The sequence below is a fragment of the Seriola lalandi genome, unplaced genomic scaffold (genome assembly GCF_002814215.2).
Source record: "Seriola lalandi dorsalis isolate HSWRI2012SDOR001 ecotype SW California unplaced genomic scaffold, Sedor1 jcf7180002054689, whole genome shotgun sequence".
Classification (NCBI taxonomy): Eukaryota; Metazoa; Chordata; class Actinopteri; order Carangiformes; family Carangidae; genus Seriola; species Seriola lalandi.
Genome location: NW_019525242.1, coordinates 930,003 through 948,558, shown reverse-complemented (window position 1 = coordinate 948,558; position 18,556 = coordinate 930,003). Strand labels below are relative to the sequence as shown.

At 40.6% G+C, this 18,556-nt stretch overlaps 1 protein-coding gene across 1 annotated transcript in view; it reads left to right on the top strand.

The window, feature by feature from the left end:
* Positions 1 to 10,323: 10,323 nt before the first annotated feature.
* The window catches only part of slc4a3 (solute carrier family 4 member 3), a 45,818-nt gene continuing 37,585 nt past the window's right edge, over positions 10,324 to 18,556 (top strand). The window contains exon 1 of the mRNA XM_087178456.1: positions 10,324 to 10,726. Coding sequence (XP_087034582.1) covers positions 10,673 to 10,726 — 54 coding nt within the window. The 5' untranslated portion in view covers positions 10,324 to 10,672. The remainder of the gene's footprint in view (positions 10,727 to 18,556) is intronic.

Sequence of the window (18,556 nt, the reverse complement as noted above, 5' to 3'; positions counted from 1 at the left end):
GAAGCAGAAATCTTAGACTGGTCTCACATAGCCTGGGCAAAAAAAACTGCAAGCCTATATCCATATTTTGTAATATGGAAAAGAAAAGAAAAGAAAGGTAAGTGTAGTGGAGTGTGACTGCATTTTTGGGGTAGTTTAAGCTGAGTTGTAAGTGACAAATGTTTGGTTCAAGTCCCATCAAATTTACTCTTATCAACCCTGCTTTGATATTATTGAATGAATTATTGATCATTATAGGCGGAGAGATTTGTTTGTTCCCACCACAGTATACTTTGGCTTTGTCCTTGGAGCGTGTTTTGCTGATGGACTGTTGTCCTCAACAACATCACAGTGGGGAAGTTTGATGACTTTGTACAAGTATGAGCCACTGTGTCTGTGGGTTTGCTGCCCACTTGTCTCTAAATATAGATCTATGCATCAAAAGTAGCTCACTGCTGTGTCTGGAGGTGGCTTGATCTGGGCTGGATTTGAGGGAGTGGTTCACAATGGGCAAAGATCTGTGAATGGCGACTCTGCTGGTGGTCACTGTTCAGATCTCAGACTGTCTGACCAACAGAGCGTTAGCCTTGTTCTTCTAAGAGACAGCAATGGCGTGCATGAACAATGTTTCAACAGTGCTGCCTGTTAGCTGTCAGTATTAGTGGTGCTATAGACTGATATGTGTGGTCAGCTGTGGTTTGCAGTAACTTGTGATCTTACACTATCCCTCTGCACTGTAAGTGAAATTGTGTCCATGTTTATCAGTATGTACTGTGAAACTCTGCAAGATGTCTGTGCACTGATGCCAAGACTATTCATGGTCAGTTTTCGATCAAAGTTATGAGTGTCCAGTTTCTGAGTAATAATTGCCAGATAATACCATCGACCAATGACAGGAATGAACGGCCTGTAAAGTGTAATCAGGGTATTCGTTGGAACTTAAGTCTGCTGAACATTTTATGGTAACACAGATTCAGGGGTGTCCTCACCAGCCGAGATTTTTCTATGACACACACATCTGAGTGCTCGCCATGCTGTCAGTGTTCTGTGTAAGCATCAGCTGTCACCTGTTTGGTGTCCACTGACCGATCACCAGCACAGCTCCTATTGCTAAAGATTTTGTCAAATTCTGAAAGTTTCAGTTTTCGCTTATGAAAACATTTTTTTCAATGAATGTCAGAATGAGCCAAGCCTCTCGTGATCGTCACATGAACACAACCCTGGTGTGTTTGTTTACACTGTGTGCTAGGTGTGTGATCAGACACAGACTCCTGCTGAGGGACAGAGCTGCAAAGAATGAGCTGGAATATAATAAGAATGCAGAGGTAATGGAATAACAGAAATTACAATTGAAAGGAAAATAGATTTATGAATTTTCACATTTCGCAATCATTTTACATATAAGCATCATAATGTTTTTTAATGCATATAATATGAATGGAAGTTCAGTTGGGTTTACAGTGTTGTTACAGAATGGAGGTCCTTCCTTGACAAACAATCTTTGACAAGTATTGACAGCAGTGTGCAGAGCGCACATAAACCTACAACAGCCAAGTATGACTTTGGCATCTCATCAAGTAACCGATAGAATTAACATTAATTAGTGTCAGCTGATATGACGTGTTCATCAAGTCCTCAGAGGTTGTTTTATACGGGTCGTTTATCCCTGCCATCTGATATGACTCATCAGAGTTTCTCCTGAAATAGTGCCCCCGCGGCTGCAGGCGTACCAGACCTCTGTCGTCATAGTTACAACAATAAACATGCAGTTAAGCTTATGGAACAGTTACGGTTTGGTTAAATTTAGCACAAAAACTAAGTGGTTAGGTTAAGATTAGAGTACTTTCGTTGTCATGGTTACAATAACAACACCATGATTAAGGTTGTGGGACAGTCATTGATAAAAGAAACAACACAGACTGTTGGATTTCCCACAGGAAATCCAACAGCAGTCTGCTGTGTGAAAGTCCGTGGAGTTGGTCGCTCTTTATACGTCACCTGACTTCTTCCTTTGCTCCTGTCGTAATTACTAAAGCCGTTAGAGGTCGCCTAACGATAAAAAGTAACTACGGGTCATACTGAGCCGCTGCACGGACGACTTATGGGCTCTTTTTTTTTTACAAGAGGACAGTCTGGATGTACCACCGGCAGCGTTTGTCATTTTAAACCCAGAAAGCGCCGCTCAGCAGCGGCTAAAGTGAGAAGCTGCAGCTGGATGTTTTCCACACTGCTTTGCTAATGATTGTTAAGAGTCAGAGCTCAGTGAACCTGTGTCTCTTTCCAACCTCAGTGAGTGTGTGAAGTCACAGGCACTCACCGCTGCTGTCAATTAATATTTCACTTTCACACACATTTTCTCTCTTGTTTTCAGCTGTTCCTTCAACACTAATTTAAACAAAATATTATTAATATTTAATAACTAGAGGAAAAAAAAAAAAAACATTATAGTACCTTTATAGGAATATTCCATTCAACCACAGTAACCATAGTGCATTATGCTAGACTAGACCTTTAAAGGGATGCTATTCAGCTGGTAGAGGCATTGGGATCAACATTAAAAAATAAATAAATAAATAAAACTCAAACCGAGAATTTAAGTAAAGCAGTCAACCAAGCTGAAGAATAATAGCTACATTACCTGTAATTGCTGTTGTAAGACATTATGAAAGCCTGCTCCTTACAGCCATCTGGAGGCCGCCATAGGGCAGACAGTTAGTTTGGTATCCCCGACCTAATTTGTAAAGTTTGTCACCAAAGCACACAGTCCCATTAGGCACGAATGATCCACTGTGGTTACTCTGATTAAGTGAAACAAACACAAGGCTGCTGAAGAATAATATGCAAACATCTGTGCATCCCTGCACATAAAAGTGTTCACATTAAAGTGAGCACTCTCTCCAATTAAAAGTTCTCTCTATTTCTCATTTACACTTTCCTTCTGTCTCTGTCTGTCTCAGGCGTCCTAGCTTTCATCCAAAATTGCCAGGTAAAAGTGGCATTTTATTTAAAGTTATTTTTTGGGGGCATTTCCCCCTTTTATTTGGATAGGACAGTGAGAGAGAGAGGGGATGGATGACATGCAGCAAAGAGCCGTGGGTCAGATTCGAACCCATGGCCGCTGCGGTCAGGACGAAGCCTATGTGGTATACGCTCCACCGGGTGAGCCATTGAAGCACCCAAGTGGCATTTTATTTTATTTTTTTTATAAAAATATTTTTGCTTCTAATATGATATGAGTAAGTCAAGATGTAGACTATCTTAAAGAATAGGAAAAATCACTCTGCCAAGTCATGTAAAAAAGGAAATCATTATTATTATACTGTATTAAACTGATTTGATTATATAAATGGCTTCAAAAAATGTATTGTTCATTCACAGCTTTGACAGATGTGACATTTTAACATTACTACAGCTAGTTGAATGCATTGACTGCTGGTTGACAAAAATATCAAAATATATTATATGACATTACACTGGGCTTGAGGAAATTATAATTTATTATTATTACTTTTTGCAGATGCATCAATAATGAAAATAATGGTAAGTTGCAGCCCGCAAACTAATTAATATTCTAACAAGTAAAGTACTGTAAAACAGAAATCCTCAGGTAAAGTTCAAGTACTTAAGTAAATGTACTTACTCTCTCAGGAGCTAAGCTGTTTTTTTCAGCACTAATTCTAGTGCATCATCGTACCATGTTATTTTTTCCTATCGTAACTTAGTGACTCTACCTTCATAACTGCTGCTAGTTGCTTGGTTAAGAGTTGTACTGATTTAATCATGCATCTTTGTGTTGTTATTTACACTATTTTTGTTCTTTGATATTGCTCACAACAAAAATCTGTTGATGAAATTTACTGTCACCATTCATTTTATATTCTTATGATTTGCTGATTTGTTTCCTGGTGGCCGAATTTGAGGATCAGGTTGTAAGTGTGCCCTCTCATCCGCACATGACCAAGCACTATTTCATATCTTCAATAAAATATGTGTTTCATTATTTTAAGTGCGTCCGTCCTGAATCACCCTCATCATTTGTTTTGTTGCTCCATCAGTCACCAGAAGATTTGTTTTCCTTTCTTTTTCTTTTTTCTTGTGCGTTGACATTACTCAGCTGCTCCTGCCCCCCCACCATAACACTATTAATGTCTGTCACTTCCCCTTCACACATTAAAAGGGCATGCCATTCCGAGCTCTCTGATTACACAGTCGGTCTGTGTCTTAGTGTGTGTGTGTGTGTGTGTGTGTGTGTGGGGGGGGTGGGGGGCAGGAACATTTGATATTACTGTAGCAGTGAGTGAAGTGGTTGACTCAAATATGACGTCAGCCTATGCGATTATATATAAATAAAAAAACTGCATGTGTGAACGTGACAGCGTCTTCTCTGTTTGCGTGCAGTCTGCTCATCATCTACACCCATAATAATGAGATGACCAATCAGCCTCTGTTTAGGCAGTGAAGCATGTGCATGTGCAGTGTACGGTCACACGACTACCGTGTGTGCAGACCAGGTGGAAATGGATGATGCTGATGCTGAACTGGACACATGAAAAAAAAAAAACATGACCCTGTGTTATGTGGTGATACTTTGGACTCAAGCACTCTAAAACAGTAGTAACCAATGGCTTGCAACACCCGATACCATGTTTTAGGCAATTTTGGAGGCATTTGTGATACTCAATATTGTCCACTATAATTGCAATATGACTTTTTAACCAAATTGTGGGTCCCTAGGGCTGAGCATGAGCTGGGCCGGCTTTGCTAAGTTGATTACACACTCCACAGGCGGGCTGTCAGGATGACACCCTGGCACAGTGTAGGAGCATGTGTGAGGGCCACATTTTCCTATAGCACATCTAAACAGCACAAATACAGTATTAGTAAGTGAAAAGGTGGAAGATGGTTGGAGATGGTTGGTTGCTATGCTGGCTTAGCTACATTTAAAGGCTGTTTATTGAGCTGTCAATACAGTGGCGTGCTGTGCGGGCAAGCAAGTCAAGCAGTTCTTGCCCAGTTAAAGCTAGAAATAGACATCAGTAAAAATGATACTGAAATGGAAGTGATATCTCTACTTACATCTCAGAACAGCATTCTGTCCCATAAAGGATCTGGGGCCTGTTTCGCAAAGATGCCTCAGACTTAATTAGGATCATAGATCAGTCTAATGCAAGTAAGACTTTCACAAAAATAAAGACATTAAGGCAAAAAAATTAGACACCTTACCCCCAGACTAACTCAAGTCTAAGACTAATGTTACCATGGTAACAATCAGTGAAACCTGTGCTGGCCAGTAGCATCCAAGAACAAAAAACAAGAAATCATGGCTCATAATTTGTGGTTTGCTAACATCATTATGGAGAGAGCAATGCAAATAGGAAGAGTTTTTAGAGACGGCAGTAACTGCCTCTCCTCCTCTGCTGTCTCATCCAGACCTCACAAAGAAAGGCCCGCTGAGAAAAATAAACACAGACAGCACTACCTTATTCTGAAGGCCAAGTTGTAGCGTTTGTTGACATGTTACTTACCAGTAGCTTGCACATAGGCTGTATCGTAAATCATAAGTAACTAGCTACTGGCTCGACCGTTAGCATACAAAAACCACCGTCACAAAGTAAAACTCTTACTTCTTTTGACTGCTGTCATTCAAACAATCACTAGAGACATTATTGGCCTTATGTTACCTGTGTTCTCTTGGCCGTCAATGGCCTGTCTGACAGACAGGCCATTGACGGCCAAGCAACTTGTGGTGGGGGCTTGTTGTTCTAAATGCAGTTTTCTGTGCCTCTGACCAGTGGAATAGCCTGGAAGCAGATGAATAAATTGATCCCCAAAAAACCATGAACACCGCCTCTGATGGGAATCTGGTGTAGAAGCTGAAGTCTTCACCTGAGGCACAAAAGAGGTTCATTTTGGGCTGCTGTTGTTTAAGTGTCAGCTGTTGGAGTTCAAGTTGTAGCTCCTGTACTTTTGCTTCTAGTTTCTTGACTGTCTCAGCTGCATCACCTGATGTACCTAAGCACAAAAATAAAACACAATCGGGTACATGATTATCCATCTGCATATGCATTACATCAGAGATTCTCTTTCAACTTTGATAAAAAAGTATAGGCCTGACTCAAAAACTGCAAGATTAACAAAAGGGAATACTGATTACTGTCATGACAACATAATAAAAAATAGTTAAAGACTCAAGGTGAAAAACAGCTACTTTATTTTATTTGAACATGTCCAGTCTGAATGCATGTCAAATACTCTGCTGCTGTTAGTTTTAGTCCACAAAAAACATGGTACCATGGTAGGTACAAGTGTAAACATCAACATAATTTTCATGCAAAGTTAGCACACACCTTCAAGTTTTCATTACTGTCTATTATAACAAGTTTTCATTCCGATTTTATTTAGTTACATATCAGTGGCGAGTGCTCTAAGACTGCAAGGGAAGCTCAGCTTCCCCTAAAATGTCAACAAAATAAGTGGTCAAATATGTGCTGTTGTGTGAACATTTCATTGACTAAATATGCGCCAGAACGCGTTCATCTTTTGTTCAGAATCAGCTACTTATCACAGGTAACCGACACGACTTCTTCTCATTCATCCCCGCAGCGCCACAGTGCTTTACACAGTGCAGACGCCGAGCGTCTACTGACTTCAATGGGGAAGCAGAGAGTGGGTTGTTCCACTGCAGCGAAACTAGACGGTCATTGGATAAATGCTGGGCTTTGTCCCGCCCATCAGACGCTTAGCGTCTCTGGGGGTCTATGGGACAGTGGGCTGGCCCGGACGCTTGGCTTCAGCATGATGATTGGATGATCTGTCTGAGGCTGAGTCCCTTTTTGATTGACAGCGAAATGAGCGAATCAGCGATCTTGAAGTATACGCATCCACCAGAGCAGTTTTCAAGTTTTTAATTCCATTGTTCGGAGTTGATCTGGAGACGTTACTGATCCTCAGCGACTTTGTCTTTGTTAAAAACGACTAGCGTTGTGTTTGGCGACTCTCTTCTGTCACTCTGCGAATTTACATATAAATAAACGGACACATTTTATGATGTAGGCCGAAAATGAGCTTCCCCTCCTTATAAGACCAGCAGCCGCCACTGTTACATACTGACTCACTGGGAGGCACATGAATTTACCAGGTGGAAGGGGGAGAGCATAATTATGGTCAGGGAGAGGAGGTGCGCCTACCGAGACAACTTCCTTTACATCCTCCTGACAACCGGCAGCCCTAACACCCAGTCTCTCACCGGCCCTCTCAAACGCCGCCTGTCGTTTTTGTCTCCTTCTCCAGTCATTCCAGGCAAACTTCGACGGGACAGCCCCTCCTTTAATACGTCTTTCGGGGTACAATAGATGTGATTGTTAAAATGAAGACAACAAACATAGGTGCTCCCACGAAGAATTTTGAATGTTGCGCCCTCCTCTCTTCTGATGGCTGTAACCCAGCCAGCTCGCAATTGATCCTCCTATGGAAAGTCGTGGAAACTTGAATAGGGATAACTTTGCTTGTTGTTGGAACACTGCAGTAGTATTTCTAACTTGATTGTGCCATTGTCAGTAAATGGTAAGATTTTTTGATGAAAGTGATTGTGTTTAGGTATGTTCTGTGGTGTTATTAATTAATTTATTGTACAGCTTCAAAAATGTCGAAAACAGCAAAACTTTCAAAAATCAAGAAATTTTAGCAAAAGCAGAACAAGTATTTCATTGCTTTACAAAATGCCACTTGTGATGTAATCAAAATTATATATTATTTGGACTTTGAATTTTATACAAGATAAAGAAAACTACAATGGTCAAAGCTGCTTTTTGTAAAACGTCTGATAAGATGAGATCTCAGTGAGGTGATGACTAAGAAGCTTTACTGCAGCTTGTTCTTGGCGTTGCAGCACAGCGTAATAATGCTATATTGTGCACAATAATTGCCCAAGTGCTCAAGAGATGTACCCCCCCCACCCCCAAAACTGCTTTGCATACTCATCTCAACAGCGTCCTTTTATTTGTGCAGTGCCTTGTGCATAATGTGAGCTGTGAGACAGCTGTAAATGTCTCAGAGGGAGCGAATGAGTCAGCTGAATAAAACTGAGACAGATGTAGAGCCTCTTATTGTGACAGTGGGAAAACAGCAGCTCCAAACAGAGTGGGCCGTTTGGGATTTATCAGCTACAGTGTAGTCCATCAGTTCGCATGACTACTTTATATCCGGAATACTTCATATTCAAATACTGTTTGCTTGTTTAATTCAGTGTAATATTTTTTTTTGTTTTGCCACCTCATTGCACAAAAGACCTCGTTAAAATCTTGCTTCCTCTTAAACATGCACCTAGTTGTTGGAATAATTCTTAATATACCAGACAATTATCACTTAACCATAAGTGTCATAATGAATCGAAATCCTGGAGATAAATGGAAATTGTATCTGTTAGCTTGCCCTTTGCTACACTGCCCAGAATAATTATAAACCAACAGTCCGTGGCGTGTTTACATGGATGAGAGGCACCTGTTTTTGTGCACATTAAAGTCAAAATAATCAGCCACGTCTATTTTGGCATCTTCAGGATAATTAAGCAGTCCTAAGGTGCCTTCTCTTGTTTGTTCGTGTGCATGCATATGCTTTAGTGGATTTCAAATTAGACTAAGAAATTACAAGAGTTAGATAATGCCTGTAGCAGGATGTGTTACTGGAAAATGTGAAGAAAAGACATAGAATGTGATGCGAGAAAGATTAAATCATATTAATTAAAAAGTACCTGAGGCTGGCTACATGTTTTCTTTTAAATACTGTTTACAGCTAAGTCAATCCAGCCAGATTAGACCATTGATACCACTCTAGTGCCTATATTGTAAATGTGGAACCATAGCCAGCAGCCAGTTAGCTTATAAGACTGTAAACAGGGGGAAACAGCCAGTCAGGATCAGTCTAAAGGCAACAAAATCTGCATACCAGCACTTATAATGTCTCTTAAGTCTTGTTTGTTTAATCCATACAAAAATCCTGTTGCAAAAACATGTTTTGTTGTCACCACCATGTTACCAGGCAGCAGGGACTCCAGACTGTTACTGCAGGCATCAAGACATACAGTAAGCTGCTTTCACACATGTAGTGGAAGCCGGAAGTTTGCGAGGAGCTGCAAGTGTGAACGCAAATGTCCAAATCAGTTGAACTGGACATTAAACAGACTTTACCCCCTGCCAGCTCCTTAGTATAAAGTCTGTGCAGTGTCCGATTGTGCCGATGTGCGAATAGAGCCGGTCATTGTCCAGAGAATGCACAGTGTGAGCGTGTTGATGACGTTTCTACCCTGCATGCTCTATCCCAGGTGCCACCTCTTACCTACACTAAACTGAGCGTTTCCAGTAGGTGTGAGTCTCCTGTTGTGGGCTTCACGTGTGAAAGGGCAACACTGGACGGATTCTGTGGACATATGTGAAAATGTCTATAGTCTGGCACACAACCCTCCATAAAAAAAGGAAACTCTTCACACTTTGTCTTTTGTAAGGATTAAACAAACAAGATTTAACATGTTTTACTGCTTAAGAAGTACCGGCAGGCAGATTTAGTCACCTTTCGAAAGAGCCAGGTTATTTCCCAGTGGCTTTTATTGGATTTTTACATAATTGTACACTGTGGATACCAGAAGTCAAAAGCGCCAAAAACGAAATAATAATAATAATAATAATAATAATAAAAAAGAGGCGCCCCATGTGTAGAGGCTCCAGTCCTCGCTGCAGTTGGCCCCGGTTCGAGTCCCGCATCGGACGGCCCTCGCTGCATGTCGTTCCCCCTCTCTCTGCCTCCCCCGTTTGCTGTCTCTCTAGTATCCTGTCCAATAAAGGCACAAAAGCCCCCCCAAAAAAATACTTTAAATAATAAAAAAGAGAATACACAGAGCAGAGATGACATGGGTGCAGCCACAGCGTCCGCAGTTTGCGTCCAGACTGATAAAAACACCGCGCAGACATGTGGATCCTCAGAGAAGAATTTACTCATTAAAACAAAACAAAAAAAGCATAAAATACCATCTTGTGGGTGAAAGCAGCAATGAATACCCTGATTTATCAGAGTGAGGTGCTTGATGAATTATATAATCCGGTCACATACTGTGGAACATATTTGCATAAACATAATACACTAATTCACAGTTTATTTTGCCACAATTTCTCTTAATTTTGAGAAATAAATTGAAACATATTGAGTTTATTTCAACCTGTGTGTGTGTGTGGGTAGGTGTATATTTTTCAGCACACAGTGATCACATTGTGTGTTTGGTTGCAGCCCATGTATACCTTCTATCGGACAGGTAATGTTGCCTCTCCTGTCTGTTCTCCCGCAGGTTATGCCACCCCAAAGGCTTCCTGGATCCCCAGCCGTGAAAGAAAAGGGCTGAGCTCCATTTCACCCCCCAGGTTCCTGCTGCTTTGCACCCCATCTTTCCCTCCTTCCCTCTTCTGATTATTCCCCTCTCCCAACCTCACCAGCCCCACCCGACTCCCACAGCTGACCCCTGCACCCCTGTCATCCTCCACCCCGAGACTTTTTGTCCAGTCACATCACCCCCCCCAACACCAACACCATACCTGGTCTCTCCTCCTGCTTTTATTCCAGTCCCACTAACCTCACACTAAGACCTACCCGCAGTCCCCTGCCCTCTTCAGAGATCTGCTTTTTACCTACTGGCTGCACGCCAGGCCCCATGGCTACAGGAGGTCATGCCCCTGAGACAGATGTGTTGATCAACCCACAACAGGTAAGAATTATTTTGAGGTGTTTCTTAAATTTTATTTATTTATGATCATATAAAACATGAAAACATCAGTAAACAATCAATCTACACCTATCAAACTTTGGATAAACCCATAGTGCTTTGTGTTATAAGATGTTAAAATTGACATTTCTCACAGTTAAGGCTTCATCCCCGTTGCAACCAGCAACATGTGAAGAAGTCTTGTGCAGCTCTAATGTCAATCTTTACTTTTATAAACCAAGAAAATCCATGAGCTCCTCTTTTATTTAATCAAGAGCGAGTCTGTCCCCTCTTGGAGAGATTCTGTAGTCTTTTGGCCAGCAGCCCTCTCAGGAGGTTAACTATCCACCCCGGTGCTTTGAATGGCCTTGTGACAAAGGCAACAGCTTTCAGCTTGATTTGCATTGACCTCATTAGACCTGAGAGCTCTCACAAGCAACCATGTGATTAAGAACAGTGGTGGAATCCCTGTGGCAGGTAAGGTAGCACACACTCTTACAGTTGTATCCCGGTTTTTTGGTATTCTGTATTCTTGGAAGAATTTCACATATTCACATATATGTCTGGCACATACAAATATGTATGGGCTGTATATTTATATTGTTGACATATATCCCATAAATATATATCTAAAGCCTGTCAATATATCTTAATGTTGTATACAGTAGGCTCCAAAAGTCTGAGACCACTTTAAAACACATGCATATAACACATACAGAATTTTTTAATAAATGTGCATATATATAAATTAAATATATGTTGTTAATATATATGATCACAACATGTTATACCATATAGAAATTCACCATATAGATATTTTTAGTATATGTACTATGTACAAATCTTATGGGTATTTCATATAGTATATGTTATAAACTTATATCTTCATATATCCAGAGGATCTATATTTATATGATACGAATATATCCCCTTATGATCAACATATATGGCATCATCACTCTTGATATAGGGACATATATGTCATATATTATATCTGTGTATGGGTTTGCTTCATTCAGTCCTGTTTATTTCATTTATCTATGTCCTAAAGAAGCCCACTATGACAAAAGAGGAGGGTATTTAGTTCTGTATTCCCTTTAAATATATAAAATCTGAACAGTTTTACATGTTTTGAAAATACACTTATTCACTTTCTTTCTGGGAGTGAGATGAGATGATAAATACAGTGTCATGAAGGGGCATTAAGTATAGATCTAGAGCCAGGAGATGTTTAGCTTATAGAGTAAAGGCTGGAAATAGAGGGGGGATCAGCAAAGGTAAAAGGTTCAAAGAAGCACCACTGAAGAACACTAATATCTGCAGTGTATCTCGCTTGTTTAATCCGTGTGACAACCAAAGTGTAAAGATGTCGGTCTGATAATGCAGAAAGAATAGAAAAGGTTATGCTTTCTTGGCAACAGCAGTACACAAGTCATACTTAAGTGAGATCTGGAGTGGATTCAAACAGCAAGTCTATGTAAAAAAAATAATACAATACAATACGCACTGGCAGTGGTGCTGGTTTGCATTGTGGGTTATGGAGATTTGAGAAATGAAGGAGGCGTAAGGATGGAAACATGGATATGCAACATCTGGACAACAAGTGTGTAGCAGACACTACTATGTCAGCTCGTACAATGGAGTAATGCTCAGTGAGCTACAGTGAGTGGCCTTTTTTAAGTCGGGACATTAATGCTGGCAGCGTGGCTGGAAGCTCCAGATTGAAAAGTGAAGTGAGAAAACAAGTCTTCAAATGCTTGTTTGACAGATAACTATGAGATACGTCTTTGATCCAGTGTGGACTTGGTTCTTAGCTGCAAAATCTCTGACACTCATTGCACAATTTTCACACTAATCAGCTGCCAAGCCGCTTGTTTATTATGAGCCAGTGAACAATCCCTGTGGATCAGGTTATATGCCGTACTTTATGTTGAATTTTCCCAAACTGTCGATTTCACCAGCTGGATGTGGTTTCATTTCAAAAGGAAGCATTTGGCTGTGCCGTGTTTTTCAACCCTCAGGCGAATGCTGCCCTTTGAAACAGCTTGTGTACCATAAATGTCAGAAACAAAGGATGTGTTTCAGCTCCTTTTAATGGCTTTTTTTTTTATTGTTGCAATATGGTACAAAAAATGAATTCAAGTGAGCATTGCATTTGAGGATTATCTTCAAAGGGACATTTAACGACAATAAGCAATTCAGTTATATATTTAATACAGGTGTGCGTTACATTTTTTTCAGTCTAAAGATTGTCACATAAGAAGGTGGCAAATGAAAATGAAAATCATGTTAAAGAAGCTTTTCGACGTAGCTAACCGCTAACAGCTAACCTTCCTTTCCTCCAAGGTCAGCACTGTCAACATTGTGTACTAGTGATGTATAAAACAAAGACCCAGTTCACACCTGGCATTAGAATGCATCTCCACATGCGTCTTGATTGACCACTTGCGATCGGATCTCACTTCCTCGCTCTATATGCAAATAAACACATATGCGTTGTGGTTTTTAGCCAATCCAGCGGTGACAGAGAGAGAGAGAGCGGTGCAAGGAGGGGTTGAACCAGTCGTTGCACTGCCCACAGCTCTACAGTGAGATAAGGTTTTAGCCATTTGTCAGGACCAATTAGATGTCAGTAGAGAAGTTGGTCCTTCAATGTGGTCCAGGACCTATTTGAGTTCACACTGCTAAAAGAATGTGGACACATGTGGTCCAGACCACCTCCGAATGTGGTCTGAGTGATCAGATCTCAAATGCAGCCTCAATGCTTCTAGGGTGCGTTCACACCTGAATTTAGAGCTGACCACTTGTGATCGGATCACCTGAGACGGATGTAAATAGCAGGTCTGAATGGGGCCAAACAAGTTTGTCAGAGTTCATCCAAGTTCAACTGAACACAGCCCCTTTAAGCGACTCCACTAATTCCAGAGATTCGATTAAATATGATTTGATTTAACGTGAAATTGTTGCTGTTTAATACACTGGTGTGACCAGGTCTTTATCTCTGCAAAGATTTAGAGGGTTAGAATTTCCTCACAGAAAGAAATGATGATTATCTGGAATGAAAAGTGCATTGAAATGTGTTGAAGACTGAATTATTCCCTCCAGTGTCTCAACACAGGCATGAGTCACATGTGGGCCTGTGGAAAATGCCCATGTCCTGTGTAGCAGAGAGCTCTCTAGCTGTTATTCAAGTGAAACAGATTAGCCTGTGTTCTCAGAAAAAAAAAAAAAAGCTCTGCCAGCTAAGTAGGTGATGTGTCATTATGCGCAGTAAGGGACCGTGTCATCCACAGTGTGCATAGCATATTGTGACACTGGTTAGAAGGAAATAATAGGCTGAATGCTTGGCTACATAAGTGGACCCTTCAATTTCCTACCCTCAATTACTTGTGCCCTCTGTACTTAAAATACACACATGCACACGCGCGCACACACACACACACAAACACATGCACGTACGCACGTGCGCACGCACAAGAAGAAGTGGCTTCGGCTTCTTTGCATCATTATAACTTAACGACGCCGCTCTGGACTGTGACAGACTTACTGTTTTGTTTAAGGCGGTTTGATGTGAGGATGTGATTGTATGGAGGATATTAAAACGAAGGCCCGCTGGTCCAGCTGAGTCTGGTTTGCCACAGAAACATCACCAGCTGCTGCCAGCTTATATTAGCTGCAGTTTTTCGAAGAGACCCCCTCATGGGTGCCGGTGGCTTTGGTCATCGCACATGAGTCTTACGATTAAGGCGTCTTTTAATTGAAACAATGCAAAGTCTTGGGTTTTGACTGCAAAACACAGCGGTCAATGCACTGCAACTGAAAGGTATCCTGTGAGTTTTTCTGACCACTAGTAGCACAATGGAGCTGATCTACAGGTAGTGATAATGCGTCAAGAAACAGTGTTTTTCTGTATCTGATTATGTTTTATTGTAGCAGGTTATTTTTATGCCACTTATATGTTGTTAAATAGCTTGTGTTTTCACTAGTTACAGTGCTTTGCGCTTTGTTAGTAAATAGAAAGCCAGCTAGCTCACCTGGTAGAGTGTGTAACATTGAGGCTGATTCCTTGCTGCAGCAGCCTAGATTTGAATCCGGCCCAGGCTCTTTGCATGTCATCCCCTCTCTCTTTCTCACCTTAGCTTCCTGTCTCTCTCTCCACCTCCGTGTCATAACAAAGGCAGAAATGCCCCAAAAAAAACTTTAAAAAAAAAAAGGTTCAAAAAAACACGCTATAGTGTGTTACTAGAACCTCCTGTTGTGCAGTTTAACACTGTTCAAACCGACCAAATTGTATTTTAAATTGTAATGGAGGCAAAGTCAGTGAAATGAGACATGAAGGCCTTTGGTCAGTTTCAGACGCACTCATCATATTTGATGCCAAATCAAAAACTAAAGCAGTTAGAAATGAAATGCAGTGACACATATGAGAGAACAGATTAACTGCTTGTCTGAGGAGTTTCACTACAGTAAAGGGAATGTCACAGTAAAAGTTTATAATGACAGGTGTCTGTGTAGAATCTGACTGCTCTGTACTCCTACTGCCATTGTTTGACATTGGCAGTGCAGAGGAGGCAACAAATAATTGTGCTTGCAAGATTGCAAAGATTGGACCATACTTAAGGAAAAGTTGCTCACCATTAATTTTAAAAGAATCACATTCAGCGATAATGTAAACAATTTAAAAACAATTACTCATAAATATCAGTTTCTCAGTGAAGTGAAAAGCAAAACACTGATGCTGATATTTATGTTAGTTGTGGTTTGTTTATCTGGGAAATGTGCCAGCCCCTTCAATCAAAGAGACCGGGATGAAGGGAGTGGGAAGCAGTTTATAATAATAAAAAGAGCAGGAAGCAGCAGAAAGCAGTGTACTCTGCAGAAGCAAACAAACTGATTGCATTTTTTTTTAATCAGGCTTAATTTTAATAAGTAAGATGATCAGTAAATAATGTGTTTATATGTGGGTTGGGTTATGGATTAAGTTGGTGGCCCTGCCCTAATATTGAGCCTGGTGGATGTCCTCAGCTGCCGGCAGCTGTGTCCCAATGATGTTTTGGGCCGTCTTCTTGATTGTCCGCAGAGCTTTCTGGTGCGGCTGGTAAACCACGCTGTAATACAGTGTGTCAGGATACTCTCCACTGTACAAAAGTTTACTAGAAGGTTCTAGTAAAGCAAAGAACATGTTATGGTTAACGGCTCTGCCAGTCAGGGGTTGCTGCTTAAAGTCAGGCTATCCTCCATCTTATCTTCTGTGACGACCTGAATCCCTCGCCACATGCGACAGGGATCATTATTGTTAAAATTGTCTTCAATCCTGAGTTTGTAGTTATTGTTTGCTGCTTTAAATGTCTTTTAAGATTAGCTCTTGCTAGACTACAGGCTGCAATGGCATTAGCTCTGTAAGCAGCATCTCTGAGCCTTAACAGATTCCTGACCTTTTTATTCAGCCAGTATCTGGTGAGCAAACACCCAACTTTCCTGAACAGTGGTGACATTTTCTGTGCAAAAGAGATGTTTTCAGCAAAAAGGCTCCAGCTGGCGTTCCCAAAGCAGTCTTGTAGGTTTGACACTGCTGCCTCAGGCCAAACTCTACCCGCTCTGCTTGTTGGTTTAACTCTGCTAATTAAGTGCTTTGTAACATTAACATTGTAACAACATTAACAACAAAAAAAAGGTGGTCCGGACCTTGCAAACAATGTAATACATTAGTATAAACAGAGTCTTTCCCCCCCCGGTTGGGTATTTAACATGATGATAAAAGAGTATAGATTAAAAGAGAACTGGCCTGAGGTTTGTCTGATTGAAATCCCCTGCTACAATGAAGACTCATTCAGGATGGGAGTTCTGTTGTTCGCTAATAGCAAGTGCTAACCCAGCCTTAGCATGTGGTGGTATGTAAACCGCCATCACAAAAACAATGGAGAATTCCTCAAGATCGGGTGTGTTGAGTCTGTTCATGACAGTTGTGTCCGTGCACCAAGCATCGTTTATACACATGAGAGTCCGGCTCCTGTCCTCTGAGTGTGCAGTGAGCGATCTGCTCGTTCAGCAGCAGCATCTGGGATGTTGTCAGAATCATGATGCAACAGTTGTTTGGGCATTGCTGGGGATTTTCTCTGTTTCAGTGTTTTTTCTGAATATATTATTAAACCTTACACCTAAATTAACCAGATTTGTGTAATATCATACCTAATAGCAGTAATCTTAACAGTAATCATAACCTTTAGCTATAAACCTAATGTCTTGTAGAGAAATAACCCAATATACCCTCATTCCACAGAGTTTTCCGGATTACTGATGTGAGTGCATTTGGTCCTCAAGACAAACCAGACAGACACACACACACACACACATACACACACACACTCCCTCCTCTATATTAGTCAGCAGCTAATAAATATTTGAATACATCTTTCTGGCTCAGCAATCCATTAAATGTGAAATATTCATGTTGTAGTACAAGTTGGGCAGTTCATGAGAAAAGGTTAGACAGCATGTTTTTGACTGAAGTGCAGCTTGGCTCAGATGATCAGGCTGTTTTTAATTGAGGCGTCCCCTTCCTGATTGATTGTAAGTGTTCAACCAGGCACAGAGCAGTTGAATTTTCATGCATCAGATATCATTGTGTTTGATGTAGCTATTAACCCACAGTGTAAATACTCACAGTAAACAGGCCGCAATGAGATGAGAGCTCTTATCCAGCATTCATTATAACAGTATTAATATTGGGGGATTTCAGAGTCCATGTTGGCAACACAGCTGAATGGAAATGGATTATATAAGTGCTTTGTGCTCGATAGTTTATACAACACTTCAAAGGATCCACTCTGCTCACTCACTCACTTTCATTCTAATCATCACTACAATACTATTATTATTCTCAAAATACTTTCAGAACTCAGGGTTTTTCTGTTGGTCTAAACGGTCTAAAATATAAAATATAAAATCTTTAGGCCTTAAAATGTCTAAATATAGTATGGGATGAAAGCATTAGTGTCACTCGGAAAGTCAAACAAAAAAAGTCACCTTAAGAGGCCACCAACAAACACCTACCATCACCCAATACTCTTCTGTATTCACATCAGGAGCATCACCAAAGTCCAACCCCAGCACCAATGTAGCTTATGTAGCCAAGTCCTTAGTAGTAGCTAGTTCCACTATGTATTCACTAGCTCCTTACCCTAACTTTAACTATCACAAATAACCCTAACTCTAAACCTAAATCTAATTTTATCCCTAAAAAAGCAGTCTGTGCCTGTGGGGATTTCAGTTTTTGTCCCCACGGTGACACAAGTCCCCATGGGTTAGTGTGCATTCAGGTTAGGTGTCCCCACTGGGATATAAGAACAAGCACACACACACACACACACACACACACACACACACACACACACGCACACATTCTCTGCACTCATTTTCATGTTGAATGTGAACAAATTCAATTTGCAAGTAATTATGGGATTTTGCTTCATATCCATTATTACATTCATAAAGTCTTTAATGTTACTTGTTGAACCTGCTGATCTTGTTCATTTAATCCAAAGTAATTTAGTCAGATACAGAGGTTTTTCTTTTCAAAATTAGTATTCAGATACAATCCAAATCTATCATGTGTACTGAGCACAACAGCATCCCGCTCCAAGCTCATTTCCTCTGACCACAGTGACAGTATTTTCTTTGTAGCTTATGAACTGAAATTGATGTCTGAGATTTCTGAAATCTGGTAGTTTTGAGGGAATATTTGTAATAATGACCAGTCTCAGTCAGAACTGATGACCATACCTGCACTATAAACACTATATATTTTAATATTATTACGATCTGCAATACAAC